Source organism: Convolutriloba macropyga, chromosome 5 (assembly GCF_964194025.1).
Source record: "Convolutriloba macropyga chromosome 5, txConMacr16.3, whole genome shotgun sequence".
Classification (NCBI taxonomy): domain Eukaryota; kingdom Metazoa; phylum Xenacoelomorpha; order Acoela; family Convolutidae; genus Convolutriloba; species Convolutriloba macropyga.
The window spans coordinates 76,362,802-76,382,983 of NC_134472.1; the positions used below are offsets into that span (position 1 = coordinate 76,362,802).

Genomic DNA, 20,182 nt, shown 5'->3' on the forward strand with positions numbered 1-20,182 from the left:
TGCCACATTTGGAACACTCTTCACATAATTCCCCACAAATCTGGAATCAAAGAGAAGGGTTAATTTAAACATACGGTTAATGTTTGCTTTGACTGCTTTAAAAGTAGATATTAACTTTTAGCTTATGCCGTTTGATTTGGAAAGCACCAGTTGTTTCATCTTCAAGACAATGAAATTTTTTGAGCCTGTTCGATTCGGATCAAAGTGCATTGTAAGAGAGGTCGATCTGATCAAATCAACTTTCGATCAAAGGCGCTAGCCAAAAAAGTTGTCCTGTCATTATTCTTTGGTAATAAACGAACGCAAGCTGTTTAATGTCGATCTCTTGAAGGTCAAAAATTTTTTTCTAATTCATTCAGTTCAACTTTTGTTTTGCTTATTGTATAATTGGATGCCAATTAGATAAGTTGTTGATTTTAACTCAATCGGAGGGTATAAAATGCAGGGTTGAATGACTGAGAGGTGAATGTATACGGTGTTAAATTATACGGGGTAAAATAGATGGGTTGAAATGAAGTAAAAGCAATTTAAAAAATCAGCAATTATATACGCTGTCGAGTTAGCTTTTACGTTTATGTACAAATAGCGTTGAAAAACATTTTTCATTTACAAGAAAGGATGAAAAAACAACTTTGGCGATAACAATGTCATAGTTCTGGACAAATGTTCTGTAAAATGTAAAAGAAGAGACTTCGTGTTAGAGGGTTAATTTTGCTGAAAAAAACTGACGTTTAATGGTTTTTTCCTATCAAACCAATAATTTTGCTCCCAATATTTTCGGACAATTGACACATTTTCTAGAACCGAGTTTGAAAAGTGACATTAAGGATTGCTATCAAGAGCTGCTGCACCATTCATTGTATTTGATTGTGAATGGCTCCAAGAAAAAGATGTTCGAGAAAAAACCGGCACATTCCAATTTTTTAACACTCGGACGTTCTTTAACTTCTTTCACTACTCAAGTTGTCTTTGCATCGTTGGAATGGCAGCAGAAAGATACATTCAAATCTGCAGAGCGAGTGAAGCTGACGTCATATTGAGCAGACGAAACAGAATTATTGTTTACTCAATCATCACCTTTCTCTCACTTTTTCTGCCATTCTTGTTCCTGATCAATGACATGCGAAATTATCATGTAAGTTGACTTAAGATACAATTTTGCCCTTCTTAGTTGTCAACGAATTGAAAATCTTGCAAGAATCTTGCGAGAAATCTTGCAAGTTAATGCATTGTTCTTCCATTTTTTTTGCAAGATTCGTGCAAGAATTGCATGTTTTTACCAGCATGGATGCCACAAAAGCTAAATTGTCAATGTTAAACATGAATCATGAAAACAAACAACTGAATTATGAACTATTTCCAGCATGATTTAAGTAGTTTTCCCAACCCCGTTTTCATTTGAGGTTCGGGGCATGAATTGATGCAGTTCAGAATCATACAACACAAAAAGGGGCTAAAATAGCAATTAACAACAAAGAACAAACAATTTTTAAAAATGATTTCAAAAGACTTCAAATAAAAAATTTTCAAATTTTTCACAAACCACAGCCTTTCAAGGCAGATTCAGAAGAATCTATTATGGGGAAGGCAAGGACAGCTGCGCCTAATTTTGTTCAATTTAAGTCAGTACTTGAGCAAACAATAGGAAGAGACTGAAACAAACGGAAATTTCTTTTGTCATGGTGGAGGGAACTTTCCTGGAAGCCTACCCGTTTTGAGTATATCGACGAAAAAACAACGATCGTTTGTGAAAAATCGTCGTTTTCGCCGTTTTTTCGTCGTTTTCTTCGTTTTCGTTCGTTTTCATTGCTTTCGTCGTCTTTTACTTGTATGGAATGATTTTTTTCGTCGTTTTTTACGTCGTTTTTTATTGCTCTTCTCAATGCACAAACAGCGTTGAGTTGGAGAACGACCCTGAATTTTAATTTTTTGTATTGTAATCGATTGTTAGATGTTTCTTTGAATTAAAAATTTTCAGATCCTCAGGTCTTACTATAGTACTGTTTTTACAATAGATGTTCATATGAGTTCTTCCTAATTCTTCATAAACCCATACCTAACTATTGAACCAAGATAATACTTTAAGTTCGGTTCCTAACTGAGTGAAAATGTCTAATCTAGGTGACAAATTTAATTATAGGTTTACGATTAAAAAATGCCAATTTCTTACAAGAGAAAACAAAAATCCTCAACACGGGTACCATAATCTGTTGAAAAAACATTTAAGAAAGTATAATTTTGGTCAATTTAAGACTGCAGTTTGAGTAAATGGTGTGCTTTAAAAGCTTAAGACAAAATGAAAGAAGACTCAAATCTTGCAAGAAATTTATTGTAAATCAGCCGTTTTTCAAAAATCACCTGGATCTTCTCCGTTTTTCAGAGATCATTATATTTGTTAAGATGTTTTCATACGCAAAAAAACTGCCTCCAAATCTTTCGAGAGTACAACATACGTGAACGCAACTAAGACTTCTATGAGTTGTGAAATCTGTCCCAAAGTCTTAATTCGTCTATAATAAACTTCTTAGAGGTTTTTAAGGCCTTTTAACTTTTTAGGCAAAATTGAATTCCTACATGATTCTAGCCAGAATCTGACAAAAATTGAATCATCTTGCAAAAATCTTGAAAGATTGAAATCTGCTCATCAATTGGGTTTGCATCAAAAGTGTCAAAGATATGATTTTGAAACAAAGTATCAGATATTAGCGAAAAGGCTAAAATTTTAGCAATGAATTTCTTCTACAGGAAGTGCCTTACTTTTGTTGAAGTTTTTTTAAAAGATAATCAAAATCCGTAGTGCCTCGGTAGTAAATGTGAAGATTTTTATTTGTGTCTACTCAAAATAAGAGCTTTGAGGTACGTTTACTATTTTAGGTGAATCAATTAAAAAGCTTGCTACATTTTGGATGATTTTTGATAGCAAAAACTGGCATTTAAGTAAAGCGTAGAAGAGTAAAACAAGAGTAATTAGATTTGTGACATGCGGATTTTGGAAGTCAGAAAACAATTTAATTTTCTGCAAAAATGAAATGTTCTGAATAAAAATGAATAAAAATTGGCAATAAAAGGTTTTCTTATGACACAAAAAAGGCGCTTTCATCAACAACAGAGCTATATGCAGTGAAAAAACTCGAGATGATTGTAATTCTGAAGTAGACTGAATCGGTCCTAAAATTAAACGTAGTTCATTAATAACATGAAGTTTAAAAATGTTTTAAATTCATCCTATCATGTTTTATCACAGCATCCAGAATAAAAAGCAAAAAGGTGGAGCAAAATAGAATCTACTGGGCGATGTAATTATTTCTATAAAATAACACAAAAAAATTGTGAGAGAACATTAGTTGACATAAGATATTAATGTTGAGAAATTTAATTCTCAATTTGGCTTTCGAAGAGAATACTCAGAAAAGTTTTCTGCCATATTTCTAAAACAAATTTATGGAGAACTGGTAGTTTGAGCGAGTAAAAATATGACGGTGTTTTTGTTACACAAATTTTAATTTCATCTGAAAAATGATGCATGTACCTGGACAAAAACTGCAAATTTATGTTTCCCAGGAAACCAATTCTTCAGGTTTATAACGAACAAAAGAGTCACTTTGAGAGCTGATAATTCTGCGTCAAATGCTCAAATTTAATCTCTAAAGAAAAGATATCGACGACAATTGGAGCTTCTGCAAAAGATAATTTTAATGTTACATAACACAGTTGCTCTGCCTGGATACCGGTCGTATTTTAAAATTTTCTTACTTTCTGTTCCGTGTCCTACTCCATTGCCCTCCGAATCTACGCAGTGAGGCTAACTGAGTAAAGTTAGCTGTTAACGGGAGTGAACTTCTAACTGGCCAGTCGTTTGAGAGCAGTTGTCCGACGCTAATATGCTGTTTTAAAGCGCGAATTGACATTTTTGCCAATTTAATTCGATTGAGTATTCATGTGCATATATTTATGTGCATTATATTGTTGTTCCTTCCTTGTGATTATATTGTTGTCATAGCGTTCAACCTGGCTAAATTAGTCTTGAATGGTCTGGAAAATACTCACACCCAAACTTTAAGTCTGAGCAGAATAATGTCATACTTTTGTAGCTTATAACTGACAATTATTTTTAGTAGTATTCACACTATTTATACATCAGCCAGTTTGTAGCCAACTACCAGAAAGCCCATTTAGCCTACCGATTACGACTTGCTACGCAAAATAATTGTTATAAGCACCCACGCGGAAGTTCGAATCGCGTATAAAGCAAACTTTGTTGGTGGGAGTTAAGCTGAACATATTTTTTTTCATGAAGTGAATTTTAATCAGAAATCAAGACTGGCCAGTGTAAAATGGGGCATGACCAGGGTACTACTGAATGTCTCTAGACTGATTCAGTGCTGATTTCGTCTGCCACCAACCTCCGGGTAAAATTTCCACAGCGAGAAAAACTTTCATGATTGAAACTGGAACGAGATAAGGATAAACATTTAAAATAGTTGAGCGCAATTTAATAAGGTTTTTGGTATAAAAAAGGATCTTTTCCGTTTGTGCGCCCAGCTTAGTGGGCGCATAAAAATTGCACCCACCAGACGCTCGTGCCATAATTTTACATAATTTTTTACTATGTAATGGAATGTGCTCGGTAACTGGGGGCTCATAACGTGTTGGGGGGGGGGGGCACTGACAGAAAAGATCCAAAAAGAGTTGTGCTTTTGTTTTAGAATCGACTTCAATTTTGTGCTGACTGCAGATCGTATCAAATTGACAAATACTTTCTCCTGTTGTTCACAATTGTGGCTGGTATGTAGCAAAAAAAGCTCTGGTAGAATTTCAGCCTAATACTTGTACAAAAAAACTACAGTTTGCGTTATGAGCCAGCGACCCTACCAAGTAAAGTGAGCCAATTGATTCTTCAAAAACTATTTTAGTACATGTAAAATGGGCCTTAGAGTGGCTCATGTCGAGAAAGTAATTGGTACTACAATTAGTTTAAACTATTAGACAATAGATTATAGCAAAATATGCTATAATAAAACATTATAACTGATTTTGTTCAATACAATGCTTCTGTCTCAAAATTTTACCAAGTTAGTGCAATTTTAACTACAATTTTCTGACAGGGCAGCTGGATCAGGATGTTGTTGAAATATTTCAGCCGCAATTTGTTCCAGAGTGTGATAGATGAACAAAACTTTTGAATAATCAGACTATATATAAGGCTATTTATTAATTTATACCATACTGCTTCTAACTATCTCACGAGGTCCCGGAAACATTTTTCTCAACAAGGTGCAAATTCCTTCAATAAAATTTTTGGCAATTTAAAGTTATTTTGCAAATATTTAAATTCAACGCATGGTTGCTTCGAATCTGCATTATAACTTCTGCATAGCCCTATGAAATTTTTTTTTGAGACAGTGAATTCTTTGCAACACAACGCATTAATTTGCTCCACAATATAACCCAAAAGTTAGTCTAGCGCCACAAAAAGCTGAGATGAATATTACTTGTTACATAAGGGTGCCACCGGTTCTTGATTTTTGGTTTTAACGATCCTTTCTTTTCACTGTAATCCGATTCTTCCCGTATAAGTTGATATTGTCAGAATCTTTAGGTTCAGTTTTTTTGGAAATAGTCTGTAAGCTCACTTTGATTTCTTGCTCTTTTCTATAGTTCCAAGTCAACATCCCGAGTCGATACTTCTTAGTAATCATACTAAGATCATATATGATACCATACAATTTATATATTACATAATAGTATGATCTTAATGAGATTTCCATTTTTTTATACGACTTTCTATGATTTTTAAGAAAACATAAATGATCGTTTTATTAAAACAAAGAAACCTAAAACAATGCCGTTGGGTTAATCGTCGAATAAGCACATATGATTTTTCTATCAGTACTAAGAAATCATGATTGGTCTTAGTATGAAATCTAAGAAATCATTTGTGATCTGGGGATCTGATAATTTGGGGTCAAAAATTTTTTGCCCGAGAATTGAAATTTCTTGATTGAAGCTTTTAAAAGGTTTTCTACCGACTTTCACCTCTGATAGCAATATGAATGGTGGCTCTTTTACACTCAATTGTAAATTACTTTTTAATTTGATTAGTTTATGGCTTCAGAATTCTATATACATTTTGCTTTTTTCTCTTTTAGGTGGACTTTATCTTTTAATTATGATCTTAGTATGGTTGTCAAGATTCCATAAGACCATTTATGACTTCGGATGATTACTAAGATGCTTTTTGTTAATAAGGGCATCGTTTTGTCGTTTGTTCACTTTTTGACTGAAAGTATGATAAGACTTGTTGGTTTGATCTATTGTGCTCTATTTTAAAGCATCAATCAATTTTTATATGATCTTAGTTTTATTGTCAAGATTTCATACAAGTCATATACGTTCTATACTTTGTATGGTTTCTACGAATCATATATAACTTTTGTATGACTGCTAAAAATCAATTATGGTGAGCAACATGGGATATAGTTTAATCAACTTCAGTCGATGTAAAATAGAAATCAAAATATTTTGAATTTTGAGCTTTTTTGATTCTCAAGGCGTTATAACTATATTCTTCTACATCAAAGCAAATCGTCAACTGCGGGCTCTAAAGATGACAAAGAATTCTGCAAGAAACTCAACATTAACTCAAGCATTCGCTCTAATTTGTACGACTTGGATGTTCTGTTTCATACCTTCAGTTATCTACGGAATCTGGGCTCCACACCTGAGCGAATACTTACACAAGTACATATGTGACATCTACGCGCGAAACTGTAATCCTGTAATCTGTCTAAAAGTCGACTATCAATTCAGCGTGGCCTCTGACTTTTTCGATTTATTGACACGATTGTATGGATTGGTGAACTCGATTATGTTAATTGTGATCGTGAGAGCGTTTCAACGACCTCTCATTTCATTGTGTCGTGGAGTTAGGAAGTGTGGCCAGTTTCTCTTGGAAATAAGCTGAACCAAATGTACTTTTCCAATTACCTCTCCTCCCCCGGACAATGTAACATGATGGGCATTTTTTTCTTTGGGCGCAAGCGTACCGCGCTAATAATTTCTTGACATTGCCTATATGCCTGTTTTAGGGTGTTTTTGGGTTTAGTCTGACAAAAATTAAAAGTTCCCGGGCATCATTTCAGGGCATCATTTTGTTTCAGGTTTTTGGGCCGCAACATTAAAAAAAATCGCGCAGAGCATTTTTTACATAAATTTTAGAAAATTTCTCGACCCGTGTTGTTACCGATATTTTCCACCAAACTGATATTGTACAAGACAAGTGATCAAATGATAATGAACTTGTACGACCTTGTTAATAATATTGCGTAAAAGTTTTCCGAAAGCTGATTTCTTTTCAATAAGAGATCGTCTTAAATTCTTCAGACGATATAATTTTTTTTTCCAAGAAGTTGTCAGCTATAGTACCTCTATCTCCCGCTTCTTTCACTTATTTCTCTACAAATGTTTACATCAATCTAAAAGTTTTAACAGAGCCAGTTCAGCTGTATCGAAGTTTTGTAAAATTAAGTATTTGTATTCAGTATTTGTAAAATTGAGTATTTGTAAAATTCGTGAGACCTCTTTTGTGAGACAATATTTGCACGAAATTGGAGAATTATCTCATAATAAAAAAAAGGAACACTGTATTTCTCCTAAAATCTGTAAATGTTTCAGTCGTAGTAAAAGTTACAGAGATAGGCAGTGTAAAATATTGATAATTACAAAAGAGAAACTAATAATTTATAATAACTAAAATATCGATCCAATAGAGAAGTCACTTGTATTGGAGGGGAGGGACAACAGTAACATAAATTTAATGTAAAACGGAAAGAATTTTAATTGAATTTAAAATGTTTCCAAGTAATTGATCCATGTTGGGTTTTATTTGGGTCCTTCTTGTATTCATTAAGAAAAAACAGCTTATATTTCTTCTTTGCAAGACTGTATGACATTGACAAATAATTTCTTGGGAAAGAATTGTGCTGTAGAATACCTCTTTTAATAATACTTTTTTCATGCAAATTGCATTTTGAAATTGTCTGGGTAAAAATTTTTTGAGTTCGCTCGTGTATATAAAAACTTGCGGTTGGTAAATTCAAAGCTGAGCTTGAGAAGGCAGGCTTCTTTTTATTCATGATACTATGGCAGTAAGTGGCAGCCCTGTAATCAGAAAGCAAAGAAATAGGTAGTATACCAAGGTTCATTTTAAGATCTGAGGATGAGTCAAATTTTTGTCTGTGAAAACAAGCTTTGATGGCCCAATTTAACTGCTTTTCTAATGTCGTTATAAGATTTTGATTGATGGTTACAAGTAAAACAGAAGAATATTGAACATGACTGAGAACAAAAGCATTCAAAATAATTTTTTTGTAACCAGTGGGTATTATGTTCCTGAGTGCATATATGCATTTAATGCCCTGGGCAATTTTTGACAAAAGAATTTTTACTTGTTTTTGAAATTTGAGGTCTTTGTCAATATTAGCACCGAGATATTTGATTTCCGCTTTCGAACTTATTAATTTGTCTCCCACTTTTATTGTCGTTTCGTCATGAGGATTAGAGCTACCAAAAAAACTCTGTTTTATCCGGATTGATCTTGAGGTGATGTAGTTTAAAAAATTGTATGCATTTTTCTATGGCCTTCTCAAGCTCGTCTTTGCATTTGAGAACTTCATCATGACAGTTTAATATTACTGTGTCATCTGCGTATTGTATTGTTTCACATGACAAAAAGTTGCTAATATCGTTAACATATAGATTGAACAAGAGTGGACCTAAGACTGTTCCCTGCGGAACTCCTTGAGCCACTTCAATCCAACCTGATTTAACATTATTGATTATGACTCGTTGTGTTCTGTTTGAAAGATAGCTCGTAATTAGATTTTGAGCTGGTATCGAAAATCCAAGAATGGAAAGCTTTTGAATCATGAGATTGTGATTAATGGAGTCAAAAACTTTTGATAGATCTAAAAACGCCGCTGCAGTAATTTTTTTCTCGTTTTTGTTGCATCGTATTTTTTCAGTTAAAAAAACGAGAGCATCTGTTGTAGAAATTTTTTTTCTGAAACCAATTTGTGTTTTAGAAAGCAGGGCATTCTTATGAACATATTCATCGATTTGTTGTTTAATAAAAGATTCAAAAACTTTTGATAATGCTGGTGTTAACGAAATTGGTCGATAGTTTAGAGGATCATCAAGGTCTCCTTTTTTAAAAAGTGGAGTGATGTCGGCTCTTTTAAGTTCAGCAGGGAATGTTTCTGTTTTTATAAATTCATTCAAAAGAAAACAAATAGGCTCAGCTAGTTCACTAGCTGCGTCTCGCAATGCCCATGAGGGAATGGTAGAAGGACCAAATGGTTTGAATTTTCCAAGAGCAAGAAGCGTTTTAAGATATTCAAACTTAGTAACAAATCTAAAAGAAAAGGTGTTTTTTTGCCTAACCATAGGCAGATCTACAGTATAGTTCCTACTTTCAAAAAATTCTCCTAATTTGCTGAATTTTAAATTAAGTAAGCTGGCTATTTTAGTTTTTTCTGTAACAATTTCATTGAAAGAGTTTTTAAAGAGTATACCGTAGTTGTCATTTTCACGGAGTTTCTTACTTCGTTGATCAAATTCCATTTCTTGCGCTCTGAAGTTGAGCTTTCAATTAATTGATTATGAAATTTTTCAAAATCTTTTTCATAGCCAGCGCACACTTCGGCTTTCAATTTGAAAAACTCGTGGAAAGATTCTGAATTGAGGTATTGATCTCTAAGCAGATTTTTGTTACGTGTGTTTTTTGAAATGAACCGTTTGGCAAGGGAAAACTGTGATTTGTTGTTTCTTATAAGAATTGTTTTGATTGGCGCATGAAGGAGTATTTGCTGTTCAAGATTTTGCTCAAATGTACGTAGCATTTCACTTGGAACTGTAGAGCAGTAAAAACTTCCCCAATTTAATTGCTTGATAGAATGTTTAAAATCTTTTGGGCTGTAATTCGTTTTATCATAACTTTGGTTTTTAATTACTTTGTTCTTGCTAAGTTTAGTGGCAAGAATGATCAACTGAGCAAAATGATCTGTTTCTATTGGTGAGTCAAAAATTTCATTATAAAGATGGGGTTCGTTTCCATCAATAATAATGTAATCTATAAGTGCGTTCGATTCGTCCTTAATTCTAGTTGCTTGATGCTTATTAGTCACATTTAGATCATACGGTTGAATGATTGTTTCTAAATTCTGCTTTTCTTTGTTTTCCAAATAATTTATATTATAGTCTCCCATCATAATTATTGTTTTGTTCTCAGTAACTGCTCTATCAATTGATCTAGCAGACTGCTCGAGAAATTCTTCGTAAAGAAGTTTTTTTGGGTTATAAGAAATGTTTATTAAGTAAACTTTTCTGATCTTTGGGCAAGTTATTTCAACCCACAGAGTATCAAACAGAGCACTTTTGAAAGCTAGATCAACGCGTAATTTTGGGTTAAGTTTCCTAGGAACAATTAACAATACACCTCCCCCTTTTGAACTCACCCGATCGTTTCGAAAAACAAGACAGTTGTTTTTGTCCGGGTTTACCAAATCAGTGTCAATCTTTGTATCTAGCCATGTTTCAGACAGACCATAGATGCAGTTAGCGCCAACATCATTCATTGGGCTTTTTAACTGAAGTTGTTTTCTTGTTATGCTCCGTACATTTAAATGAAGAAATTTCAAGTTGTCTGAATATGTTTTGCAATCAAGGAATATGTCTTTTATCGATTTATTTGGCCCAGGGTTGTTTTCAAAATTTCCAGACATCAAAATTAGCAGCCAGATACTATTAATGTAAAGCCAAAAATATAAGTTAATTAAGACAAAAGAAAATTTTAGTGATATTAAAGCTTGCTTCTTGCTCCTGGATTTGGTCTCCGGCCAAATTCGAGTAGGAACTGCTATTGAGTTAAGTGACGTGGGGAAAGAGGAAGTCACTTGAGAACTCAACAACATTAATCCTAAGATTATTATACATATCTTGTTAGAAAACATTATTCTTAACAAACAGTTGAGACCCAATTCATTCAGTACAACAGAAAATTACAATTTATTCGGCATTTTATGAGTTTATTATTACTAATATGGTTGATAACGGTAATGATTATTCAAGTTAAAATTAGGGTTTGCACTTGTGTTCGGCCAATACTGCTCTTGAAATTTTTGAAATCTATTATTCATTTTGTAGCTCCGGTTGGTGAATTTATCAGTATCACATATGCCAGTAGATGTTTGAAGTAAAAACATTAGAAGATGATTTTTAAGGAAAGGAATGCCATGATTGTAATTAAAATGTATATTGTCATGATACAGGAAATTAGAAAGGTTGATTTTTGGATTGAAGGAGGGAATTGAGCGTATTAAATCTTTCATCTTTTTTTTCACCAAGAGATGCTAATCTTTCTTTGCGTGCCGCATTAACTTCATCAATTAATTTGTTATTAGATCTATTGTAGTAAGTTTCTTTGAACGGTATTACCTCCATGACTACAAACACATCAGGCTGGAACTTATTTTTACAGGCTTCATTAAGGCTGAACATGTCATCTAAAATCTCATCGCAGCTTTTATGAAATTTTGAAACAGTATTTGTTCCGTCTTGAAGAATTAGAGTTTTAAGTTTTTTACATTCATATTTTTCCACAATTTTTATTTTCTCTTTGGTGGTTGACCCACGGTAGGCATGGATTGCTGTATCCAGTGGAATTGTTGCATCACTTTCTAGTTTACCAATGATGCTGCTACCGAGAACCAAATTTGATTGTTCTTGTTTGAGGGGGATTAAATCAAAATCTCTGACCTTCTCTGAAAAAACCTGGTTTTTTCGAGATTTTGATTCAGGGTTTGTTGTGCCCTCCCCTTCAGTAGTTGACTGTTCCAATGATTTGTCCTGCAGTTGTCGCTGATAAGTAACGAGCACATTTTCAATAAATTTTTCCTTTTTTTGTAATCCTTGATGTAAGTCAAGATATAATTTGTAGGAAGTTTCCTTTTTTAGTTGAACCCATTCAGTTAGGGATAGTAATGAAGGATCAGTTTGTTCATTTAGATTGAAATGCTCCTGGCTTTCTAGTTGAATGTTATTAGAGTTTGTCATAGACATTGCAATTTCTGTATTTTTGAATGAAAAAGGTCAAGTTTATTTTTGCTGTGTCAAGTTTATTTTTGATGTAAAAACTCATTCAAAAATCCGGGTCTTTTCCCAGTGGTTTTCAAACTTTCCCCTACTGCTTCAAAAAAACTGCTTAATTTGGTGTAAATTTTCCCCACAGATAATTTGATGTAATAAAAACTTCGTATAAAAACTCTTGATTATGCACAGTTTTCCTTAAAGATATTATAAAGTTTAAAAATGTTGCAAAAATTAGTTTGATTCAACACTAAATTTATTGTCAAATTTGACGCACTGATGGGAAAGAATATAATTGATCAAAACAAAAATTTAAAATCAGCACCGCATGAGATCCCAGAATAATGAATATGACAAGTGATCTCGGGAAACTTTTGGAAAAAAGAAAAAATTTACTCTTTAACTTCTTGAATGATTTCGACTCTAGTATTTGTAATGAAATATCATTGATATATGAATAAGCGAATACCATTAGTTTAAATATTTTAATTTGTTATGAAACAACTATGGTCAGTATGAAATCATATATGATTATGTATGATCCATGTATGAAATCACAGAAACATCCACCCATTATCTAAACTGCCCTGAATTTGGCTGGAGACTTTTGTAGCATTTACAGAATTCATGTCATTCTTGTTCCCCCCGCAGGAAAAACAGGAAAAAGGGGAAATAAGGCTCAAGATTTGAAAGGTAAACAGCCGGGAATTGCAAGTATTTCATTGACCAAAATTTTCCGGACAACCAGCTTACTTATGATAAATGGCTTCCGTTCTGGTCTGAACTCGACTTGCTGATAACATCTAATAAATCCAGCCGAGGAACCTAGTTAAAAGGAAACCAAATTTTTTCGGGTCTCTCCCATTACAGCCCCCCCCCTCCCCCCAGCTTAGTGGTCAGATAACATATAGCCCCCCCCCCCCCATCATGGTAATTATACCGTAATGGGGGGCTTTATTTTCACGGGGGGCTATAATGGGAAAGACCCTTTTTTACATAAGTCCAGCCAATACTTTTACATGAGCAAAATTGGATGTGGATCTTTCCAATAGAATTCATCTTGACTCGGGTTCGAACCTGAACAATTCTTCGCTGGAACTGTTTGCGCCAATACGTCTGACTACATGCAAATTTTGAAGGAGAGATAATTAATAGCTAACAGAAGTGCAATTGCAAATAAGGACACCTTCCCGGAACGATTTTGATGACAAGTTTATAAGATTTATTATCAAGTTTAAGACAAAAAAATAATATTTTTCTTAACAGTACCAGTTACATAAAACATTAAAATCGGGTGAATTAGATGATGCCGGATAAAATAAAAAGGGGTGAAAATGAGACATTTTTTTAGTCAAATGCATGCGTTTTTTCATCTCTCATCTCACTGATCTATTTAAAATCCAAAACTAAAAATTTTTGAAAAAGCCCACGTGAGCAAATGCAAAAGCGCGTGAAATTCGCAATAAAGGAGGTCTGGAAGAATTAATCAGAGAAAAAATTATCCCCGGACTAATAGTCTGTTTTGACCAGATTTACTTGTTGTTTTCCAATTTTACACAACAAAACAGCACCATGGTTGAACCGAACTAAAAATCATGATTTATTTTTTTTTGCTGTTCAAGATCAACTTCAAAATGGCAAATTACATAATTACATAACGTAAAAACTACATGACCATTTTCGTGATGACGCTAACGCTACTCCGGAATTTTTCAAATCCAAAAGCAGGCAGTAAAGTGTCGGTATATTTGTTTATATAATATATCTCTTTAAAAATGTTATTTCATCACTACTAAGATTCAGTGCAAATTTGTTCGATCATTTGTTATTGGAAGAAGCATTTCAATCTAATTTTATTGAAATTTATTGTGTTTGTCTTTCATTTATTCATTACTTTCATTCTTCATTTCCACAATTGCAAATCTTTTATGTATTTGCTCTGCGAATCCAATTTTCGTTGTGTTTTAAAATTCAAATTGCTACATCCGCCTCGCAATTCCACCAATATAGTATTCAATAGTATATCCAATGTTTGTGCACTTAAATTTCTCCACATGTATTTTCTCTACAAAAGCCTTTCCGTTTATTTAATTTTATATTCGTGGCGCTTTTCCACTAATGATTCCGACACTTGTACTGTCCATTCTCTTACACAAGATTAATTTAATTGTGTTGTTCTTTCTGAAAAATTGTAAATTCCTTAAAAACTTTTTTCCTGTCATGGAGGAAATGTGATACCTTTGGATACATAAATATATATCGAAACCCTTACGTGTACTAAATTATAAATTACCCTCTATTTTAATATTTATATCATGCGTTCTATAACTGAGGTTATGATGGATTTTATTATTCACATATAATTATATTCCCGCTAGTCTACTAAATTATTTCATAGTTTGTTCATACTATTTGGTGTTAAGTAATCATAATCTCGATTAATCTTCTGAATTTAAGTTGTCTCTGCAATCGCTCTTCAGTTACTCAAGTTCAACTAAATCTAGATTCGCCTTGCGATTTAATCTAGCAAATTTAGTAAAACACCCATAATTCAGGAATCGCCCTGCGATTCCACAATAAGTTCAATATAGTGTAATCACACTACTAATCCAATTCAAATAGCTAATCTCAGCTATAACATGGCGCAGTCAGCAATAAAGGATAATGGCAAATCTCCACACAGAACTCAACCCTTTTGGGAGAAAGCAACTCTAGAGCCCCCTCTTCGCTGGGAGTATTGGAGAACACAACTTAAACTTGCGATTTTTGCTCGTGAAGGTATTATAGTGGATCTTCTCTTGGTCGACCCTCCAGAGCATGTTTTCCTACCCCCTGAACCCGCCTACGAAGATGCGGTTGAAAATCCTACTGCACAATCGGAACGAGATCGACGTACTCGTAATGAACAAGCAAACACGGCATGGAAAAACATGCCTTGAGGCTATAGGTGTACTGTGTGGAGACAAACCCTGGAAATCTGTGATCGGAAAGCCTCCTCGTTGATGTATTTGAGTCTCGGAACGGAAGGCCGACGAGTCTTCAATTCAAAGAATTCGACTACCAATTTAGACAAAGTTTCGACAGGGAATGTCTGGGATATCTTAAACAAAACTTTCATTCGAGTTCATAATATAACTTTTCATCGGTTTCTCATTCTCACGCAAAAACAACAAAAGGGGGAACCAATCGAAAAATTTAACGGTCATCTCAAAGAACGTTCCAAAAACTGTGACCTTGGAGAAAAGGGAGATACCATTATCAGAGACGTTTTCATTGCCAACATGCAAATTGAAGATATTCAAAAAGAGCTTTTAAAAGAAACGGTAGAATCTGATAAAGCCTTGGCAATTGCAATCAATATCGAAATGGGTACTCTCAATCATTTTAAAATGACTGCAAGCAAATCCGAACTCTATTCCATAGTCGATCAAGTACAACGGATGCGCATCGCAAATGCTACCCCCTTCTCAAGTATGAACACCACTGCACGGAAAAAGCCTACAACTTGTCATTTTTGTGCAATGAGTTGGACATCAGAACATCGAAATAAATGTCCTGCACGTGGGAACAAATGCAATAACTGTGGCATTGAAAATCATTTTTCTAAGGTTTGTCGCAGACCCAAGGATCCTGGCTCATATCCAAAACCTAGACATCGGGTCAACAATGTCGAAAAAGATGATCAGACTGATAATGTTAATCAAATTTGGGAAGATTTCAACCCTGATTTGGAATCAAAGAACTCTTCGGACTGCGTTGCATCAGTGTCTTCAGCAGATTCTACAACTTCTATAGAAGCAATTAATCTCCCTGTGGTACTCAGAAATACAGCAACAAATGTTTTGGTGGATACAGGCAGCGTTTGCACGATAATTTAGACAAAGTTTCGACAAGGAATGTCTGGGATATGTTAAACAAAACTTTCATTCAAGTTCATAATATAACTTTTCATCGGTTTCTCTTTCTCACGCAAAAACAACAAAAGGGGGAACCAATCGAAAAATTTAACTGTCATCTCAAAGAACGTTCCAAAAACTGTGACCTTGGAGAAAAGGGAGATACCATTATCAGAGACGTTTTCATTGCCAACATGCAAAATGAAGATATTCAAAAAGAGCTTTTAAAAGAAACGGTAGAATCTAATAAAACCTTGGCAATTGCAATCAATATCGAAATGGGTACTCTCAATCATTTTAAAATGACTGCAAGTAAATCCGAACTCTATTCCATAGTCAATCAAGTACAACGGATGCGCATCGCAAGTGCTACCCCTTCTCAAGTATGAACACCACTGCACGGAAAAAGCCTACGACTTGTCATTTTTGTGGAACGAATTGGACTTCAGAACATCGAAATAAATGTCCTGCACGTGGGAAGAAATGCAATAACTGTTGCATTGAAAATCATTTTTCTAAGGTTTGTCGCAAACCCAAGGATCCTGGCTCATATCCTAAACCTAGACATCGGGTCAACAATGTCTGAAAAGATGATCAGACTGATAATGTTAATCAAATATGGGAAGATTTCAACCCTGATTTGGAATCAAAGTACTCTTCGGACTGCGTTGCATCAGTGTCTTCAGCAGATTCTACAACTTCTATAGAAGCAATTAATCTCCCTGTGGTACTCAGAAAAACAGCAACAAATGTTTTGGTGGATTCGGGCAGCGTTTGCACGATAATAAATGAAACATTGGCAAACTCCATCATTTCCCAAGACTCAAATTCAAAGTGGATACGCGAGGCAGTTCACAAACAACTGAAAACTTTCTCTAATGAACTCATTCAAACGCTAGGTATACTAAAAACGTCAATTCAAAGCAACAATTGGTACGCGAATCCAATCGAAATTCAAGTAGTGACAGATGGTCACCGTTCGGTATTGGGTAGAGATTTGTTCTCTGCCCTCGGACTTAAAATTCAACAATCTAACAGCCCGAGTACAGTTAATCAGGTAGAACAGGAATATTGTCCAATCAAAAAACAAATTGCAACCAATTTTCTTGATTTAACCTCAAGAATTGGTAAGTCAACGTTACATACAGTTCGCTCAAAATTTCTTAAACCTTATACCCCAACACATCAAAAAGGTCGGCGTGTTCCTATAATTTTGTTACATAAAGTATCTGATGAACTGAAGAAACTCTCAGATCAAGGACATATCGAAAAGTTACAGGAATGCTCCGATCAAAATTTTATTTCACCAATCGTAATCACAAATAAAAAGAACAAATCAGTTAAATTAGCTCTTGATTCAAAAAATTTGAATAAAGCAATTCATAAAAATAAGTATCAAATGCCGAACATAGACAGTCGATTCTATTTCACAGCACATCAACGGTTCCAATCAGGGTAATAACGTATATTTTTGAACAATTGATCTAAAATACGCGTATAGCCAACTAAAATAGCATCCGAAGACCTCTCGCCATTGTAATTTCAATATTATTTGTGGTGAATTGACTGGTACGTATCGTTTTAAAACGGGGTTCTATGGTCTTACCAATATGCCGGCAGCGTTTCAAAAGGCCATGGATTACACATTGGTTGGTTTGACTAATACATATTGTTTTCTTGTCGACATAATTGTAGTTAGCAAAGGGAGTAAGGAATCACACATCCAATACGTCTACAAATGCATACAAAAATTTGACGCCAATAATCTCAGAACAAACTTAAGTAAATGTCATTTGGCAAAACACCAGATAAACTGGCTTGGTTTCAGAATTTCCAAAAATGGTGTTAAATCTATGGAATCGAAAACAGCAGCAATAGCAGAAATCAAGGTTCCAAAAACATTAAAACAACTAAGATCATTCTTAGGTAGTGTTCATCATCTAAGCAAATTCATTCCCAATCTGGCAAAAATTTGTCACCCTCTTCGGCCTCTATTAAAGAAAAACGAAAAATTTCTCTGGACTGAAAATCACCAAACCCATTTTGAACATATTAAAACTACAATTGCAAATGCTACGGAAAACACTCATTTTAGTCCGACCTTGGAAACGCGGGTCAATTGCGATGCATCTCGCCAAGGTCTAGGCACTGCACTTGAACAATTAAATTGAGGGGTGGAAAACGGTAGCTTTTGCATCTCGTTTCCCTAATAGCAATGAAGAACGTTATAGTATCAATGAACTAAAATTGCAGGGCGGCGTGGTTTGGGCCATCGAATATTTGAAATTTTATCTTTTTGGAAAAAAAATTCACATTATTGACGATCATAGAGCACTTCTTTCCGTTTTAAAATCTCATCGTTTAAATAAATCCTATAATAGTCGATTAACACGGTGGATTGATTGTTTCTTACTCTTTTTGATTTTAATATAGAACATATCCTTGGCACTAGAATGGGATTAGTTGATAAAATTTCGCGCCAACCAAATCAGAAAGCAAAAAGCATCACTCAATATGATGAAGAATTGGTGGTAGCTACAATTTCCCGCATTCGCGACGCAATTGCAACTTTATTTAGTCACTAAAAATAAAATTCCATTCCAAAAGCAGCACCATACCAGCAAAAGTCAATTACAAGTAAACAAGACGCGCGTCCACTCTTACAAAATTGCAAAAAGTAGCGCACATACTCCAAATGCCTCAAATAACTCACTCACTACTCTAGCAAAATTAAATAATTACAATTCAAAATTAATTTCCAACTTCAATTGTCATGCAAATCACTTGCTCAAAATTAAAACTGTATCCGCTTCGCGAATCCAGTCACAAATTTTAAAGCTAAATTCAGCCACCAATCCTAGCAATAACGTAAATCATATCACAATGTCTGCTAATGAGTCCGCTCAAATGAATCCCCAAACTTCCACGCAAACTCCCCGAGTCACCTTCAGAGTACAATCGACGCCAAATACAAACACTAGTTCAAGCATCAACAATACCCAGGCCTCTTAATCACCCGAACACCGAGATATTGAGCTATCCCGGGAGGAGATTTTTGAAGATAATTTGAATCAACTCTTCACGAAGTCCTTCCTCGCAGTCCTCACCAGCAAGGATGCTGTCTTAAAGGAAATCAGGAATTGTGTGATGCAAGATGACGGGGCTAGATGTAAAGAGGTCAGCCACTACATCAACCTTTCTGGATGGACCTCTACCTGAAATCCGGATGTCTTTGCGTCGACGAACGCGTCGCGATTCCGAACTCGATCAAAGATGCTGTACTCGAGTAAATTCATATCACGCATCCAGGAAGCTGGGGGATGATCTCCTTATCCCAATAAGCATGGTGGCCCTACATGCATAGGGAAATTCTCGCTAAAACTTCTGATTGTGTTCCGTGCACAGATATTGGTAAGAACATGAAACCTATTATCCCTAAATCTAAATGGCATCCACATAAACTATGTCAAGAACCTAATGAGGAAATTCAAATTAACTTTGAGGTCCAGTGTTGAATGAAAAAGATAAAGAAATCTACTTTCTAACATGTATCGATCGTTATTCAAAGTACCCTACAATTGAGATTTTTGAAAAGGCTAATGGGACAAATGTAGTTAAATTTCTACGAGAATGTGCATATAATCATGGTATTCCACGAACAATACGTTTAGACCAAGCAACCTGTCTAGTAGGTAAACAAGTTACAAGTTACTGCAACGAAAATAGTATTGACATTCTCGACGCTCCTGTAGGCGATCATAGGGCTATTGGATTAGTGGAGCGATTGATTCAAACAATAAAAAGGGCGTCTATCCTGCATGGAAGCGGAGAATAGTGAAACCTTTGCTACTTCCATTGCAATTAAACAGATTATTTCAGACTTCCATCTAACAAAACAGAAAACTACAAAGATAACACTGTTCGAAGCCCATTTTGGTCGCCCTGCAAATACGCCTTTAAAGAATATTAGCACTGTTCCATCGAGTCTAAATCTAACTTATTAAAAAATTATTTACCACTATTTAGATGCTGACACGGTCCCCGCAGATGATTTCCTCGACGAGTTGGGATGGATCAATCCTGATAGAAGTGACTCTGAGATTGACAAAAGTATGTGTCGGGCACAACAGGACGCAGGCCGC

The 20,182-nt window shown here is 34.8% G+C and overlaps 1 protein-coding gene across 1 annotated transcript; it reads left to right on the plus strand.

Annotated features, from left to right (window-relative positions):
• Positions 1 to 922: 922 nt before the first annotated feature.
• Positions 923 to 7,045, plus strand: LOC142340269 (uncharacterized). The gene is made up of 3 exons (XM_075390838.1): positions 923 to 1,135; positions 4,707 to 4,785; positions 6,552 to 7,045. Exons 1-3 carry the CDS (start codon positions 983 to 985, stop codon positions 6,962 to 6,964), a joined length of 645 nt encoding a protein of 214 aa, XP_075246953.1. The 5' UTR covers positions 923 to 982; the 3' UTR covers positions 6,965 to 7,045.
• The last annotated feature ends 13,137 nt before the right edge of the window (positions 7,046 to 20,182 follow it).

Excerpts from the sequence above, each read along its gene's own strand:
- LOC142340269 (XM_075390838.1), top strand. The coding sequence starts at position 983 with ATGGCAGCAGAAAGATACATTCAAATCTGCAGAGCGAGTGAAGCTGAC. Across the intron at positions 1,136-4,706 it reads ATGACATGCGAAATTATCAT|AATCGACTTCAATTTTGTGC; the intron begins GTAAGTTGACTT and ends CTTTTGTTTTAG. Across the intron at positions 4,786-6,551 it reads GTTGTTCACAATTGTGGCTG|GCGTTATAACTATATTCTTC; the intron begins GTATGTAGCAAA and ends TTGATTCTCAAG.